At 40.7% G+C, this 18,751-nt stretch overlaps 1 protein-coding gene across 2 annotated transcripts in view; it reads left to right on the top strand.

Moving 5' to 3' along the window:
* Positions 1-3,633: 3,633 nt before the first annotated feature.
* Positions 3,634-18,751, top strand: part of DCBLD2 (discoidin, CUB and LCCL domain containing 2) — a 93,387-nt gene continuing 78,269 nt past the window's right edge. The window contains exons 1-2 of one of the 2 annotated variants that reach the window (XM_037058917.1): positions 4,113-4,203; positions 4,412-4,604. Coding sequence is in view for 1 of the 2 variants with exons in the window: in XM_037058916.1 (XP_036914811.1) it covers positions 3,993-4,203 (211 nt within the window). In the remaining variant the exon portion in view is untranslated. Of the gene's footprint in view, positions 4,204-4,411; positions 4,605-18,751 lie in introns of both variants that reach the window. The other variant, XM_037058916.1, reaches the window with a different exon arrangement.

Below are 18,751 nucleotides of genomic sequence, written 5' to 3'. Positions count from 1 at the left end.
AGTCACCCTCCTACTCTCAGGCACTGTTTACTTCTTTCACAGAGCAGAACTGGGGCTCTTCATGGAGCTCCCGTTCATCAAGGCTGTGCTGGGCTGGGGCTAGGGATGTGAAGCACAGCCTTTAAGGTGCACTGCTGTTCATCGCAGACACTGCACTCCCAGAGAGGAATTCTGGGGTCATCAGCTTTTGTGTCCTCTTCCTCCATGAGGTAGCAGTCTAGGAATGAAGGACTTTGAATGTGTCTGTGAGATGAAAGGGAGCAGTGGATAATGGGAACTTGGAAGAAATGTCAAACTCAAAACCTATAACAAGATCCAACCATCCTCTGTTGTAGACAAAGAAGCAGAGGCCTCGAGAGGTTAGGAGACTTACTGTAGGATATACAGCACTTCCAAGTGGAAGCTGCATACCAGAGTCTGGTCCAGGGCTGTTTTCATGGTCTCATGAAACAACTCAACTTCAGAAACCAAACAGCATTTCACTCTGTATATTTAATTCTCGACTATGTCGCCTGCTTACGTCCCACAGGAAAGAACACAGGTGCATAGCAGGAGAGGCACGCAGACACTGTACACCTAAATCATATTATCTCAGATACTCTGGTGTGTTCACTATTCATGAATAATTAATTCTCTAGTTTCTGCGTGTGATGTTGGTGTTATGAAGGGCGCCTTTCACGTTTTTAGTAAAATATTTTGCAGCCTCCAATCAGAGATAAAAAATATCAAGCTGAAGCTTTCTTATTCTGACCCACGAGAGAGTGATTTAGTTCAAATTATTTTATTAAGTTCCTAGAAAACACAAAGGAAGGGAGGAGAGATATAAAAAGGAAAAAAAAGATGGTTGTAGAAGGCAAATGGAAAATGATCACAGTCAGTCATGTTGTTGAAATATGCCAAGAAAATACGTGTAATGTCACTATTCACTAGTAGAAATGAAATATTTCTAAATATTCTAAAATATACTAGTTCCTCACACTTGTCTTGAATTTGCTGTAACAGATACCTAAAGAAATAGTTTATAAATGTCAAGAAAATATGAGCAATAAACCTGAAAGCTGGATTTGACTGAAATGACTAACTGAAAGAAATGTGCAAGATAAAGAGAAAAATGTATCCAAATGCGTTCTGTTCACAGAAAGGAAGAAAGTCTCCTCAGCAGAATTCAGACATTCAGCCACAAACTTGGCTGTAAACACTTGTCCAAACAGTCAACAGGACAATGCTCCTGCAAGAACAGTAACCAGATCTTAAGGTCCTAGACCTTGAAGTTTGAAATATTTCCCCAGAAATGCCACATTCTTCTTTCTCTCGCACCCCACTGGAAGATCACAAAAATAAATTCTTGCTTCTTCCCTCTTTTTGTTATCCTGCCAAAAATATACAGTCACTGATAAAGCCCACCAATGATTCATCACATACCATCATCCCAAGGTTTCCGGTATAACTGCTATATTAAATGAGCTTCTTCTGTTTTATTAATGCTTAACAGACATTTAACAGTGATGATGCTGCCAAAGATTTGTACTTTATCATACCATTAAAACTCAGATATTTCTGTATGAAGCAAAGGCACCAGCCCCCAGGTTTTTCTCTGTCATTCTCATTTCTTCAGAAATGGCTAAGCTGAGATTCATTTGGAAGCAGATATAGTGGGATGGAGCAATTCTTTTCATAATTCCATTTTCTCAACTGCTCTACTCTTTATCAATGGAAGAAAGAAGAAAGAAAGCAAGAAAATGAGGGAAAAATGGAGACAGAAGTGGGACAGGGGTAAAAGTTCTGGTAAATCGAAATTTAGATTGAGAACCTATATTTATGTTTAGCATGGAGTAAACAAATACATTACAATAATACACAGTTTATATACTTCATATATAACTATTCTATGTGTCCCTTTCCTGAAGCCCCAGTCTTTCCCAGAGCCTTTATCAAAGCATAAATTCATTTACCAGTCAAGGAATGGAGTCAACCACAGCTGCTACAAGTCCTAGCACAAGTAGCTCCATCACCACCATTCCCCTGTAACCCAGCGTCCTTTGCCTCTGACCTGAGATCGTCTTCCTTACTTTGTTGTCTTATTCAAGATGGCTGGTTTCATCCTTGCCATAATGGGTTCCTTAAAATCCTCCCAATGTGGCATTGTGGCATCAGTCCATATTTCCAACATGACATAGGTATCAATGGATTTATTTACATGGTTGCCTCCTCTGATTAAACTTTGCATGCCCATTGCCTACATTAGGACTAAAGGATAGCAGGGTTTGATAGGCATCCAATAAATGCTTATTAAGTAAATTTGGTAGAAGGGTTTAAAGCATGAGGGGTCTGCAGGGGAGCTGAAAAAGATGACTTCCAAAGTCCTTTACAATTTTCACAGTTTCATTTGAAGATATCAGTCTCCTCCATAGTTTTGAATGTTACCTCTATTCACGACTCCCCCCTCCCCCCCATAACTTCAAGGCACTCACTCCTCATCCTAAGCTTTAGATCAAAATGTCCACCTGTTAAATAGCTTCACATTTTAGCCAGGTGGACAGCTGAAATGCAGTATGTCCCAAATTAACTCACTTTCCCACACACCCTGCCCCACCTTCCAGCTTCCTGTATTTATTAACAAAACCGTCCTCCTTAGAAGCCCATGTGGAAAACATCCAGGATAGCACCTCTCTCCCCTCTAAAACCAGTCATCTAGTCCTATGGATCCCGATTTCCCGACAACCAGTTGTTGGGTTTTGTTTTTTTTTTGTCAATCTATCTCCTGACAGTCTCCATCAAATTGTTTGTGACTCTAATTAGCATTTTTTATTTTGCCTTTCATGATGTATTTCCATCTCTGCCCTTACATTAGATCCTAGAAGACGTCTGTGGATTATAGCTGCAACTCCTGCACCTCATAACACAGGGTTTACAGGTGCTCAACTCTAGAACGGCTGAGTGAATAATTTACATTACTTTGGGGCATAGCATAGATCTTGTTATTTTTTGTACCCCCGCCCCTGTTTAATAAATATAGTAAAAGACATTGGAAACAGCAAATACATACATCTTTTTAATTGAACACTGATCTGTGGTCACTCGGAGTGGCCGCAATAATTGTCAGTAGCTTTTATTTAAGAAAAAAAACGCTCTGCTATTTTTTTTACAAAGAAAGCAAAAAAAGTCCTTCAGACTCAGTTCCCAGCTAAAACCATCCATGATCCAGGTTTCCCACCCCTTCCAGTGGCCTGATGCGCGGTGGGGGAGGAGCAATAAGCAAGCACAGCCTGAGGAGCGGAGAAAGCGGGATGGGGGAAGTCCCGGAAGTCATTGACCAAAGCGAGCTTGCCTCCGCGGGATCAGCTTGGGCTGAGGTCCCAACAATAACAAATCTCGGGGCCAGGCGGGGGCTGCCAGGGGCCGGAGCTTGGGGGAGGAACCCAGATTGGGGAAGGCGGGTGGGACGCTTCTCAAGACCTCAAGGGATTGGAGGAGAGAGATGAGCTCGAGTAGCGGGGCAGCAGAGCTAACTGGTCGACCGAGGGGAGAGAGTGTTGATTGGGTGATGAGGGGAGGAGATACACCGGAGCTGACGGGGGATTGGCGGCGGCGGCCGAGGAGGCGTGGCCAGAGCGCCTTAGAGGGAGAGCGAGGGAGCCGGCCTGCCAGCTAGCCAGAGCAGCGGGAGAGCTAGGCGAGCAGAAGTCGGGTTGAGGGACAGGGTGCGAGACTCTAGTTTTTCGTCTCCGCCGCAGCCATCCTCCGCGTCTCTAGCACCGCGGTCCCTCCGCCCAGCACTACGGCCTGGGGTCTCGGGCCGAGAACCCAGGGAAGGGACGAAGGAGGAGGCAAAAGCGGAGTGAGGGACAGAGGGGGTCCCGGCGCGGGGCGAGGCGCGTGCTGCCTCTTGCTCTCTCGCTTCAGCCGCCGCCTCCTTGCTCCGTACCGCGGCCCCTGAGCGCGCGGGACCCACGGGGTGCTCGCACTATGCAGGCGGACTGCCGGCCGCCGCGATGGCGAGCGGGACGGTGGTGAGATCAGGGCGCAGCCCCCACAGTCCCCAAGTCCGGGCCGTGGCCGCCGCCTCCGCCCGGGCCGCGCTCCCTGATTTTCACTCCTGCCTCCTCCCACCCCGCTCCAACTGCCCCTCCTTCCCTATGCCTCTGTACCTTCTGCTCTTACTTACCCTTCTCTTGCTGCTTAAGAACGCTGGAGCCCAGCAAGGTGAGTGGTCCCCAGGGAATGCGCCGGTGCGTGGAGCCCCATAGGCGGCGGCGGGGGGGGGGGCGCCGGGAGAGCCTGCGGGGAGCCAGGTCTGCAGGCCATTAGCAGACACGCCAAGAAGGCGCGGTGCGCTTCCGTGCGTGGGCAGACCTGGCGGGGCAGTCAGAAGGTTGAGTTGCAAAGGTGAGATCAGCCTGTGGTCCTCCAGCTTGGCGCGGATTTACTTTTTGGCAAGGCCATTCATTTTCCTGAAAAGAAGGAAGTGAGACCCTGCTATCAAGGCCTCCTTTTTGGTATTTGATTCTTTTATTGGAGAAAAGAATTGGGAGGAGAAAGAGAAGTTTTGAAGATGTTACGCCTAAAGTAAAGCTAAAGGGATGGGTAGACAGGAGGAAGGCAAGGTAATTAAATAGCATCTTAAATCTGTTAAAGGCAAATTGCGATAATTGTCTTTTGTGAAATTGCTCAGGTTCAAAAGCAAACGAAATTCATTCTAGTTACCTGAGTCTTGGGTTCAGAATGTCCCCTTTATAACCCCTCCCTACCTGTTGGTCAGGATAGTGGTTTAGGTTGCCTGGGTCAGGCGCTGGCTCTGATCCACTGAAACCTCCTATGTTGCCTGAATGGGACGTTCCACGTTAAAAGGGTAAAGCCCAACCAGAAAGGGACAAAAGTTCGTTGGTGTTTTTTCTCCCATCAACAATCCTTGGAAAACCTTTTCCAGTAGCAAGCAAAACTGTTTATTGAATACGCACTGTGATGGAGAGAGAAAGCAAAGCTGATTCCTCCTCCACCTCCCACCTTTTAGTTCAGGCAGTGACCAGAATTTTTGAATGAGTTTGGTGTCAGTTATTGAATACATTTGCTACCTTATTGCAGTGAGGATTGTTACTTTTTCTGGGAAGAGTTTTTTTTTTTATTGATCTCCACGTTCTCAGTAAAGAATGGAATCATGACCACAAGCCTGTCAGTATAATGCTGAAACTTTAACAAGCATATGGAAATACAGTATCTCCTCTAAGAAAAAAACGTATTTGGTAAACCGACCTCTTTTAGATCTAGACTAAGTTCTGTGCAATGTAGGTGTTTAGCATTATGGTTTCAGTTAGATAATCTCCACTGAATTTTTTAACATCAGCCCTTTATTAATTACAATGGGAAATCCTTCCCTGCATTGACATTTTAGAGCCTGTGCTTATATTGGGTTGGCCAAAAAGTTGGCTTAGTTTTTCCCTTAGGACGCTTGGGGTAGTGCTTAGTTGTTTTTAACTTCATTTGAAATAATTTTGTTAGACTGTATTGTGACAGCTGTCATATCAGTGTACATTTTAAAAAAAACATCAAAATCTGTGAATTTTTGTGCAGCCATTTTAATATCGAAGATGGAAGAGAATACACAACATTTTGGAGTATTATGCTTTATTACTTCAAGAAAGGTAAAAACGCAACTGAAATGCAAAAAAGATTTGTGCTGTGTATGGAGAAGGTGCTGTGACTGATGGAATGTGTCAGAAGTGGTTTGCAAAGTTTCTTGGTACTATAGACATTTTGGCCAAATAGTTCTTTGCTGTGGGACTGTCTTATGCAGGGTGGTTGGCAGCACCCTGTCCTCTGCCCAGTAAGAGCCAATAACGGGAGAAAGTCAACGTACTTAAAGTGTCCAAATCAATAAAGTAACTGGTGAAAATGAAAAATGTGTCTTTTATTTTATGGAAAAAAACCCAGACTTTTTGACCAGCCCAATATTTTCCTCCTAGTAGAAAAAAAGAAAAGACAGGCTTATATATGGCTCACAGCTATTGGGGCTTATTTTGTGGCATGCACAGTACCAGTGGTATACACGTATTAGCTCAATCCTCACCACAGCCATTTGAGATAGATATTGTTCCATTTCAAATACAGGAAACTGAGACAAAAAATGGAAGGTCACTTGATGCAGAGAGGAATATAACCACCTACACGGAACACTCTATTTTGCTTATTTCCATATCCGAAAGTGTTTATATCATGTTTTTAAAAAAATCTTTCAGCAGTATAGAATCTGTTATCTGTCTCCCTCCCAAGTGAGACAATTGTCTTGTTTTTAGAATTTCTCAAGCCTGGTCTAATTAAACTTGCAACATTATGGGTTGTTTTTTTTTTTTAGATTTCATATATTTATCTTTAGAGGGGAAGGGAAAGAGAGAGGGAAAGAAATATCAATGTATGGTTGCCTCTCATGCTTCCACTGCTGGGAACCGGGAACTGGCCTGCAACCCAGGCATGTGCCCTGACTGGGAATCGAACCGCGATCATGTGGTTCGCAGGCCTGTGCTCAGTCCACTGAGTTACACCAGCCAGGGCCAACATTATGTTTTTTAAAAGATTAAATTTTAGTTTTTACAAGAGTATTTTAACGAATATACATTTGTCTTTCACAGTGTCATCTTAATATAACACCAGTGTTGATTAAACACAAATAGAAATGCTGGTAATTTAAAAGGCCTGATTTCTAGTTCTAAGTTGATTGGGTGAATATTGTTAAGTTGTTTAAATTCTTCATACCTCAGTTTTCTACATCTTTGATACAAGAATATATACATATCTTTTAAATTTTATTTTTAATTGCAGTTGACATTCAGTATTATTTTGAATAACATAAAGTGATCCCCACCCCATTTCAAGTACCCACCTTGCACCATACATAGTTATTACAATATAATTGACTATATTCCCCATACTGTACTTCATATCCCTGTGACTATAACTACCCATATGTATTTCTTAATTCCTTCATACCTATTTTATAACATAATGAAAATGAAATGATAGTACATAGGAGTTTTGCAAAGCGGAAAACTATATAGCTGTAACTGATTGTCATTGTTGATCTTATTATCTTGAGCTCTTATCTTGAGCTTATTAAATTATCTGATAAAGTAAGGCCCAGTTAGGTACTATCACCTGAAAACTCAGGAATTGTGTGAGATTTAAACTCCTCGATTTTTATTTTTACTAAAAATATTTTTTTCTTTGTTGATTTTAGAGAGAGGGGAAGGGAGGGGTAGAGAGAGGGAAAGAAACATGTGAAAGAGAAACATTAACTGGTTGCCTTTTGTAGGCACCCTGACTGGACCAAACTGTGAACCCAGGCATGTGCCCTGACTGGGAATCAAACCAACAACCTTTTGGTTTGTGGAGACACCCAACCAACCGAGCTACACCAGCCAGAGCAAACTCCCTGATTTTTAAAAATTATAAATTTTTTTACCCAAAGACCCTGATGCAGTCTGTGGTGGAATTTCTTTTAAAAAGAGTCTTCCGAGGCTAGCGGATGTGCTTCAAGGGTCCACTGGTGGGTTTCCTTACAGAACCCGAAAAGAGGTGTAATTTCAGAGTGAGAAGCAGTGCTTTAAAACACCAATAAAATTTTTGATAATGGCAATGTCTAAATGTTACAAAGTTAAGTTACAAACAGGAGTTTTTACTTTACAGTAAGTATTAGAAAAAAGACTGCAAAGAAGTGAAAAGAAAACAGTTGTCTTTCGCTAGTATGGTTGTGGGTAATTTATGCTTTTTCAAATTGCCTGCAGTGTGCACATAGAATAAAAAATAAGCTGTGTAAAATGTTTTGTGTACATTTTTCTTCTCAGCCAGCCTAGATAGGCAGATTGCATCTAATATATAGAGTGGGGGAAACGTGGGTTTACAGTTGTTCATGTGGAAAATAATAATACAAGAATAAACTGTTTCACATACTCACAGCTGTGAATGTACTTTTGCCCCAGCCTATAAATGTTGAGGTATATTGGTGATTTGGGTTTTTTTTTCTAATCTTTCAGACATCATTTTGAAATAGGAGATACTACCCTCATTCCAATGAATGCCATGCATACTATTCTTCAGCAGGTTTTGTGCTGACAGAGTGATTTTTCTTTTTATTTGGCTCAGAATAAAAGTTATCATTGGTCTGAAAACTTATCAGCCTTTCACAGCACAGATATATTTTGACCAATTTCATAGGATTAATCTACTTATAAATTCATTCTGTTTATTCACATCTATTGTACTGTTGTGGTATTTTAGATATGGCTTAAATTTGTATATTTTTGATTTATAAATTTAATATTAAGTTCATCTTCAAAATCTTTATTAAAAGCATTTTTTCTGTAAAATGTACATCTTTCAAAAAACTTAAATTGGTGAAACTTAGGCTGATTGCATATTAGCTACTGTAATAAATTTACTTAGCAGGAAGTTGAGGGTCTCCTACGAATGACATTATGTCTTTGGTTTACAGTGTGACTAGGAATTTATGTCACTGCAGTAATTTATGTCACCTCATTTCAGGAGCTCAGCCCACTTGTGTCATGGATGCTTTGCCTACCTTTCGGGTTAGAATTGTATTTGAATGTGAAGTGAATTTTAAAGTCCATTAGGACTGACTTGTTTGTGACTATTAGTGTAAAACATTTGTGAAGATAGAGATTTTTGTTTGCTAATTTAATAAACCTATAAAATAAGTCAGGTTCTTTTGTAAAAAGATTTCAGTTCCACAATGGTATTTGGAACTAATGTGTGGGGAAAAAATTATATTCTGTCAAGTCATGCTTTTATTTTCTAGTGATGTAGGAAAAATTTTTGAACAATATTTGTAAATAGTCAAAATTGGAGAGCACATTACTCTCTCTCTGCAAAGAACATTTGTAGTGTTACCATTAAGTTAATTTAGAGTTTTCCATTGTCTTTCTTGGTGTGATAAAACATTAAGATTCTTTATGTAGTTTTGTTCAGAGACAAAAATCAAAGCATCTTATTTCTGCTGTATTTCTGATTAATTTTGCACAATAGAAATTAGAAATATAACATATTTCATGTATGCTAATGATCAGATTAAAGTGCACATTTGAAAACCTTAGAAATGAAAAACTAATTGTGAAATTACACGTTCATGATTTTTACATAGTTTCCTACAGTTATAAACAAAATGGAAACATTTTTTTTGGAGATAGTTAATATGTTTGAACATCTGAGCTTCATTCTAGAAGCTTAACATGAAATCTTAAAATAGTGAAATTGGTATAAATGAGAGTAGCAGTACTAGAAATAAAATGACAAGTGAATTAATTAATTTCTAGAAAGCAGGATGGAATTTCAATATGATGAGGAAAGCTAGATATACATAGAGGTAAATTTTAAATTTAGGACTACACTTAATAAAATGAACCTGGGATATGAAAGCTCAGGTGGTAATATTGAACATTCATTAAATGCTTGCAAATAGTTTTTTAATTTCCATCTTTAATTTTATTTTTAATATGTTTTATTGATTATGTTATTACAGTTGTACCATTTTCCCATCTTTATTCCCCTCCACCCTGCACACTGCCCCCACCCGCATCCTCCCCCTTTAGTTCATGTCCATGAGTTGTACATTCAAGTTCTTTGGCTTCTCCATTTCTTATACTGTTCTTAACCTCCTCCTGTCTATTTTGTACCTACCATTTATGCTTCTTATTCCCTGTACCTTTTTCCCCATTCTGCCCTCTTCCCTCTCCCCACTGATAACCCTCTATGTGATCTCCATTTTTGTGATTCTGTTCCTATTCTAGTTATTTGCTTAGTTAACTTTTGTTTTTAGTTTAGTCATTGATAGTTGTGAGTTTATTGACATTTTACTGTTAATTTTTTAAATTTCTTTAGATAAGTCCCTTTAACATTTCATATAAGAAGCCTTGGTGATGATGAACTCCTTTAACTTGACCTTATTTGGGAAACACTTAATCTGCCCTTCCATTCTAAGTGATCGCTTTGCTGGATAGAGTAATCTTGAATGGAGGTCCTTGCTTTTCATGACTTCAAATACTTCTTTTCAGCCCCTTCTTGCCTGTAAGGTCTCTTTTGAGACATTAGCTGACAGTCTGATCGGCACTCCTTTGTAGGTAACTCTTTTTCTCTTGCTGCTTTTAAGATTCTCTGTTTATCTTTAATCTTGGGTAATGTGATTATGATGTGCTTTGGTGTGTGCTTCCTTGGGTCCAACTTCTTTGTGACTCTCTGAGCTTCCTGGACTTTCTGGAAGCCTATTTCCTCCTGCAGATTAGGGAATTTCTCCCTCGTTATGTTTTCAAGTTCTTGGTCCTGATCTTCTCCTTCTGACACCACTATGATTCAGATGCTTAGTTGTATTTTTTTCTGGAACTTGGATCTCTTCTTTCCTTTTGGCCATTTTATTTTGTCTCGGTGTGCATGTAGTAAGGGGTATAACCTTGGGTGTGTTCACCAGGATGGGGCAACCCACATTACTGTCGTGATGCTGTATGTGGGGAGGGGTCTGATGGAGGGGTGCTGCTTGCTCAGCTCTTGGCTGTCTTTCATTCTCTTCCCCGGCTTCCCACTGGTGCTGATTCCCGGGTGGGTGGTTTTGTGTACATTCTAGGACTCTGGTCTCTCCAATGCACTCCTGTGAGGCTGGGAGTTTCTCCCACTGCCTCAACCCTCACAGGTTTTTTCAGTCAGAGGTTTTCAAGCTTTATTTCCCCACACTGGAACCCTGGGTTGCACAGTCTGTCTTGCTCCCTAGTTATTCCTCCCAGTTTATCTGCACTCAAAATCAGGACTGCCCACTCTGCCAGCCGCCACTTTGCCAGCCTGGGTCCTCCAGCCACCATCTTGCCCGGAGTCCTCCCTACCCATCTCCACCCCTCCTACCAGTCTGGATGAATGTTTATTCTTTGACTCCTTGGTTGTCAGACTTCCATACGGTTCAGTTTTCTGTCAGTTTTGGTTGGTTTTTTGTTTTTAAATTTGTCTGTATTCTGGTTGTGCGAGGAGGCACAGTGTGTCTACCTACGCCTCCATTTTGGCTGGAAGTCCAAATAGATCAAGGGTGTCAAACTCTTTTTCACTGGTTGCCACATCAACCTTGAGATTGCCTTCAGAGGGCCCATTGTAATTTTAGGGCTGTGTAAATGTGACTACTCCTTACCAGTTAAGCGAGAGCTTAAAATTCCTTGTGAGACATTTATTATTTATGAAATAATTACTATGTTGTTCAGAACTGCTATTATTTATTTCATTGGATTAGATTTTTCAGGATAAGATCTTTGAGAAAGTACAGTAAGTGCTCAATTACATTGATAGATTATGCGATTTTAAGCAAGATGATGTATTAATGAAACCAGTTTTACCATAGACTAATTACTATAGACAGTATTAAGTTCCTGTGACACCTCATCATTGTTAAAATGTTGAATGAAAAAACGTTATTCAATGACCTGTATTCAGTTAAAAATAATTAGTTTAGAAACTTACCATGCTAATTATCCCGATTTGTAGATTAAATCAATATAATCCATGAGGACAGAAAATGTATGTAAATACTTGAATAAACTAGTATTTAATTGATACCAGGGTCCATGAAGTAGATGAAATAATGGGGTGATATTAAAGGCTGCTAAAACATCACCTGTTAGGGTACACTCTGAAGGGTATCTAGTTGGAGAAAAACTTTAATATGCTACTGGAATTGTAGGGGAGACCCCCAAGGTGCAAACTCTCCACTGCTTTCTAAGGGAGTGGGGCCACAGTTACCTGGGAAACTTTTGCTGAGTACAGTGTGCGCAAGTTTGTGGTCCAGATGGAATTCCTTGGGCTCAGAGAGAAGATGCTGGTACTGTATCATTCTGTCATGAAGAACTATCAGCATGAAGGGGTGTCATCAATTATGAGCTCCCAGAATAGTGCTCATGTATGTCTGTACAGACCAAGGCTATTTAGAGAAGAGTTGAAACAATGTCATTGTTTTCAAAGAACCTATAGTTTAGGAAATAATCTCCAAGTTGGAATAGATACAAAAATAACCAAGGAAGACTACACAGAGTTGTGGGTTTATAATAGAAGGAGAACTCACAACAGGTAGGAAAGTAGAAGCTTTGCTGATAAAAGAGTTTTTAATGTATGAGTTCTAAAGAATCCCTAGATTTATAGTCCACAGCAATGGCATACATTTGAATAAGGAACGCAGCTTCAGAATAGCAAGGAGTCGGGAAACAATGGAAGTTTAAGTCCTGCCCTGTTGCAATGAGTAGCAAGCCTCTGGTCTTGGGCCACTGCTTTTTCCTTGAGCCCCATGCTCTGCACCATTGCCTAGTCAATCATTAGGTAAGTGTTGAACATTTGTGGGCTATGGTTCTATGCGCTGGGGTACTGCCTTCCTGGGGCTAAGTTAATACTACCATAATGTGGCCAACAGCCTCTTTGTCACCTATTAGATAAAATCCAGACTCCTTTGCATGTTATATATATGGGGTGGGAAAAGTAGGTTTACAGTTGTTTGTATGGAAAATAATATAATAATAATAATACAAGAATAAACTTTTGCATGCTCACAACTGTAAACCTACTTTTGCCCACACCTCTATAATTTTTGGACAGTCTGGTCCCTCTCTTCCTCTCTGATTTATTAATACCATGCCAGCACCCCTCATTCTTTATAGTTCAGGTGTAAGACTGAACTACTTTTTTATTCTTCTGATATGTAATTTTATGCTTTCTTTTCTTGTTCCCTATACTGACCTCTTTACCTGTGCTGCTTTCTCTACTTGAAATGTCCTTAATTTATTTCCTTGTCTGCTTGGTAAACCCTTTTCTGTTTGTTTGGGGGGTTTTTTTGCAATTTATTTTTATTGTATTATTTTCTATTATCATTTGTCCCCCTTATACCTCCCTGCCCCCCTGAAAATCACCACACTATGTTCTATGAGTCCTTTTTCCTTTTTGCTTGATCCCTCCACCCCCTAACTCTTCCCCAAAGTTGTCAGCCACCTCTCTATAAGTCTGTTTCTGTTTTGTTATTTCAGTTTGTTCATTAGATGCCACATATAAGTGAAATTATATGGCATTTGTCTTTCTCTGACTAGTTGGTTAATTTCACTTAGCACAGAGGTGTCAAACTCATTTTCCTGGGGGCCACATCAGCCTTGCGATTGCCTTCAAAGGGCTGAAATAATTTTAGGACTATATAAATGTAACTACTTACTAACTGTTGAGGAGTTGAAATTATGTTTGGCCCTTTGAAGGCAACTGTGAGGCTGATAATGACCCCTGGTGAAAATGAGTTTGACACCCCTGATCAGCAAAATGTTCTCCAGGTCCTATCAGTACTGTTGCAAAGGGTAAAACTTTCTTTCTTCTCATTTTTTTTACAGCCTAATCATCTCCGTTGCATAAATGTCCCATTTTATCCACTCACCTATGGAGGGATGCTTGGGCTGCTTCCATATCTTGGTGATTGTAAATAACACTGCAAGGAACTTAGGGGGGCTTATGTTCTTTTGAATTAGTGTTTTATGTTCCTTTGGATATATTCCCAGAAGTGGGACTGCTGGGTCAAAGGGCAGATCCATTTTTAATTTTTTGAGGTACCTCCATATGGCTTTCCACAGTGGCTCCACCCATTTGTATTCTCACCAACAGTTCAAAAGACTTCCCCTTTCTCCACATCCTCGCCAGCATTTGTTGTTTATGGATTTATTGATGACAGCCATTCTGACAGGTGTGGGATGGTATCTCATTGTGGTTTTAATTTGTATTTCTCTGATGATTAGTGACATTGAGCATCTTCTCATCTGTCTATTGGCCACCTGTAGGTCCTCTTTGGAGAAGTGTCTATTCAGGTCCTTTGCCCATTTTTTCATTGGGTTGTTTTTTCGTGTTGAATTTTATGTTTTTTATAATTTTGAATATTTTAACGCCTTTACAAGACATACCAGTGAATATGTTCGCCTATTCTGTGGGTTGTCTTTTTATTTTGTTGATGATTTCCTTTGCTGTGCAAAAACTTTTAAGTTATGTGTAGTCCCATTTGTTTATTTTTTCTTTTGTTTTCCTTGCCTGAGGAGATATATCAGAGAAAATACTGCTTATGAGCAGTGCCCAAGATTTTGCTTTCTATCTTTTCTTCTAGGATTTTTATGGTTTCGGGTCTAACATTTAAGTCTTTAATCCACTTTGAATTTATTCTTGTGTATGGTGTAAGAAGGTGGTCTAGTTTCATTTTCCTGCATGTATCTGTCTAATTTTCCCAGCACCTTTTATTGAATAAACTATCTTTAGCCCATTGTATGTTGTAGGTTTATTTCTGGGTTCTCTATTCTGTTCCATTGATCTGCGTGTCTGTTTTTATGCCAATACCATGCTGTTTTGATTACTATGGCCTTATACTATAGATTGACATTAGGTAGTGTGATTTCTCCAATTTTATTCTTCTTTCTCAATATCACTGTTGCTGTTCAGGGCCTTTCATGGTCTCATATATACATGATACATTCTTAGTCATCCTTGAACGACCCTTTTTGGGTCTTTTCTAACCATCATCAAACATTCATTCTTGGTGTTAGTTGCTAGGCACCCGCATACCCTTCACGCCATCGTCCTTTGTCTAATCTCCACAGTAGTGTGCAGTCCTAGCGTCTGGGCTTCTCAGTCCCGTGGGAATAGAGCCATTTCTTCAGGCTACTTGCTCAGAATCTGACATCTACCCCGTGTTTCTCAGCCACTCTGTAGAGGCTACACCTCTTTGCTGCACCCCCTTAATAACGAGTCCTCCTTGACTAGGAGCTCTGGACATAGCCAGGGCTACTTAGAAAACACTACTGGGCCCACTTGTCTGAGCAGTGACAGCCTAAATTAATGTATGCACGTTGGGTGCGTTCCTTTTTTCTCTTAAGTTCTCATTTGAAGAGTCACCTCCACCATTATGAGTCCCCCAGTTTTGATTCCAGTCGTTGCCTGCCTTCATTTCAGTCACCAGCTGAAATGCCTGGAGAGCACTCAGGTAGCTTTAATAATCTGGTGCCAGGAAAATAATGAAAAACAAAGCAAAGTTTAGTGGGAACATTATTTTGGAGGGCTTTCCATTACGGGGCAGAATGAGGAGTTTGTACCTGGTATATTAGGCATGGCCTCAGCCTTATGTTCCTCCATCTTTATTAGGCCCATTTGTCCATCTGCTGGTTCAGTTGTCTCTTACCAAGCCCTGGCACCCTGGTCTGTCCTCTCAGTGATGTGCTGCCCCTGTCCATGACAGACTCCACACAGGCTCATGTGCCAGTCCCCAACGTCTGCTTCCTCAGGTTCTGGATATCTCAGGATTACTGAAGCAAGTCATGTGTCCATTGTGATTAGATCTGTCACAAATGAGGACTACTAATCAAATCTCAAATGGGGATTACCTCTCAACAGCAACATTATGACTGGCCCACTTTGTACAGCCGAACTCCTGCCCTTGTGTTCATTCATGCACAATATAAATTTGCCTCCTGCCTCACCCTTCCTTCTTCCTGAAACTGTCCACCTTGTCCGGAGCATAGCTCCATCAGGGAATATAAATTGTGCTTTAATGTAATTTAAACTTATGTAGTGCTTCTTAGTCCATCCTTGGAAATATGCTCACAACACCACTGGCTTTTAATACATCTTTCTTTTGACCAATTTGCCTTTCAGGTACCTTTTATCTCAGCTTTTTTCAGTGACATACTTTTTAAAAAGTAGGCTACACTTGTGCTGTACATTTCTTAGTGTCTGGCACACAGCAGGCATTTGTTACTGATAATTTTCTTTTTAACCCTTGTAGTCTAGCCTCTGCTATACTGAAACTGTCATTTGGTTTTGTTTTGTTTTGTTTTGTTTTTGTTTCACTTTCCAAAACCTGAGAGCTTTGTCTTCACTATTTTTTACCCTCGTGGACTTCGAAAGTATGGAGACTTTGGACTCAAACGTGCCTGGATTTAAATACTAGCCATGGTGACTTTGGGATTCATTTACCATTCTCGGTGTAATTAAATATATAATAGCTCTCTTTCTAGAATGTATGAGGACTGGGACCAAATCTGTTTGGGTAGCCGGTAAATTTTGTTCAGTGAGTGAATCAGTATATGAATGAACATTTTGTTTCCCTTTTTCCTGCTCTGCAGTTAAAATATCTATCTTCAAATGTTTGCTTTCTACTGAGATCCAGTGTTTTCCCATCATTCTGCCCCTTACTGCCATCCCAGTTGCTGTTTAGGAAACTTGTACCTCTAGCTCACAGAAAGGGGCCAGACTGCAGTAGAGGAACATGACAACAAGGTGGTGGTGTTCACGATGGATATTTTTACCTGGCATCTAGCCCACGTAGACCTTAGTGCTGATTTTGATCCTTCCTTTTGACCTCTGCTTTCTCTCTGCAGCCTCTGTTGATGTTTCGACTATCTTTGATCTTCGTCCTCTCAGATCATTTTCAGGTTAAATGGTTCATCTCTTTCTGTTGTACCCTTGTTTCTAGTTATTCTTTGGATTCTAGAAGCAAATTTTACATGTTTAAGACAGATGGTCTGAGAGGTGGGGGGGAAGGCAGATAATTGTACTTGAACAAAAAATAAAAATAAAAACAAATGAACAAAATCATTAAAAAGGACACGTTCTATTGCATGGGAGGAGGAAAAGTATTTTAGTTAGGACTCCAGAGGTTGTAGGAAACGTAAGTCTAAATCTGCTTATGGTAGAAGGGAAAAGTATTTGGAGGGTTCTAAGATTACTTGTGGAGTCTTGGGAAGAATGGAACCAACCTAAGCCAAGAGGGAAGCAGGAATGCAGGTGGACCTCAGGCACTAAGGATTCAGCTTAATTTTTCTCTCTTGATTCAGTGGAGTCATGGAATCATGGCTTTTGGCAGTCCTCGAGGCTGGTAACCTAAACACTGGGAAGAATTCTGAGATATTCCCTAATGTACAAGGTCCAGAAATTGGAGGGAAGGGGAAGTTGGCCTCACATCGGCGCTGTGTAAGTCAGACCCACACTTGAGCCTGTCAGAGAGCCAAGGGGCTTGACATACAGAGAAACTTGGAAATTCAGGGCAGTTCCCGGAAGGATAAGGGGGGCACTAGATAGACAGAGGCATGCATCATCTTCAAGGAGGAAGAGGCTCACATTTATAGAGTCCACTGTATTTTACATAAGTTATTAACCTCCCAAGTACCTTGGGAGGTGGGTGGTGAGGATATGGAGGCTTTTAATGGTCATGTGCTCAGGATCTCAAAAGTTGGCGTGGCTAGAGTTTAAATCCAAGTCTGTCTGGCTCCAAAGCCTATGTATTGTGTACTTTCTACTAAATCACTTGCCTATCAAGTGCCTACCACTAGCTAATTTGTATTTGTTACTCGTTCATTCATTTGTTCATTCATTCATTTATATTTTAATTGTTGTTCAAGTACACTTTTCTGTCTTCTAGTCCCATCCCAGCCCACCCACCCATTCCTCCCCCCTCCCTCCCATTTCCACCCCCCTAGTTTTTGTCCATGTGTCTTTTATACTTGTTCCTGTAATTTTTTTGAAATTCAACAGCATGTGTTAAGAGCCTATAGTATGCCCTATTTCTCTGTGTGTGCCTGTCTTACAATATTACAGCTTGGTATAGTAAACTGACAAATGTGTATATAAAATTAGGCACATTAAGCAAAGATATTTTGATAATAGAAATGAAGAGAAAGACCAGGACTCTCAGCATATTTCACAAAGGACGTAAACATAAGGAGGCAGACGAATTTTCTAGGTGGATGAGAGGAGGAAGCAGAGTGGAATAGCATGTGCAGTGGCCCAGAGGAGAGAATGTGGAGCACGGGGGGAGGCAGCTATAGTTCGACAGCTGGAGCAGAAAGGCTGTGGGAAAAGTCCGAAAATTAGACTGAAAGGGGATTCGAGGAGAGGTTATAATAGATTTTGTATCCTTGCTGAAGAATACGACTTTCGTTGTATCATCAATGGGAAACAGTGGAAGGAATTTTAAATATGGGACAGGACCCAGTGGGTGTTTCAGAAGCACCGACGAGTGTGGACAGTGGATCGGGGGGGAGGACAGTTGTGGGAACAAGGGCCTGCACTTGCTCAGAGGGACTAAATGTAGGGATATTGAGGAGATAGAAAGTGTAGAGCATAATGACCAGTTAAATTTGAGAGAGCAAAGGTCAAAGTGCTCTTCTAAAAAAACCTCTGGAATCCTGTTCTCCCTGCTTCCCCAACCAGGATTTCTGTCTGGTCGACTACAAATAGTTAACTACAGTTTATCCTACACCCACATACACACAGCCGTAAAGTTCCCATTACTTCCCCGTAGTGTTCATCATCCATGAAATGACTTGCTGCATCTATTTTACTGTGTGGTAAACTACAAGGGCAGGGGCCTTGTCTGTCATTTTTGCTGTTTTTTTTTGTAGCAGTTGGTACAGTGCCTGGCATATGGAAGATGTTCCTTGAATACTTGGGTCACATTGAATTTGAATGCAGTGGAACTTCTTAGCAGAGGTGCTTAATATATAAGTATATAAGTAGGGGACAAGTTTGAGGATTAGGAGAATGGTTGGTGGCTTTGGAGCTTTCTCCATTTCACTGAAATCATAGGAGTAGATGAAATTGCTCAGGTAGAATAGAGTGGGAAAACAGTGCTGAAGACCAGCAGCATTAGCAGGAAGAAACCAAGTCAGTTAAGATGCCAGAGAAGTTGCATTTAGAGAGTTGAAGAGCTAAGACAGGG

Source organism: Sturnira hondurensis, unplaced genomic scaffold, assembly GCF_014824575.4.
Source record: "Sturnira hondurensis isolate 20B ecotype Veracruz unplaced genomic scaffold, ASM1482457v3 Scaffold0010428, whole genome shotgun sequence".
Lineage (NCBI taxonomy): Eukaryota > Metazoa > Chordata > Mammalia > Chiroptera > Phyllostomidae > Sturnira > Sturnira hondurensis.
The sequence above is the reverse complement of the archived record's forward strand: the minus strand, read 5'-3'. Positions and strand labels throughout refer to the sequence as shown.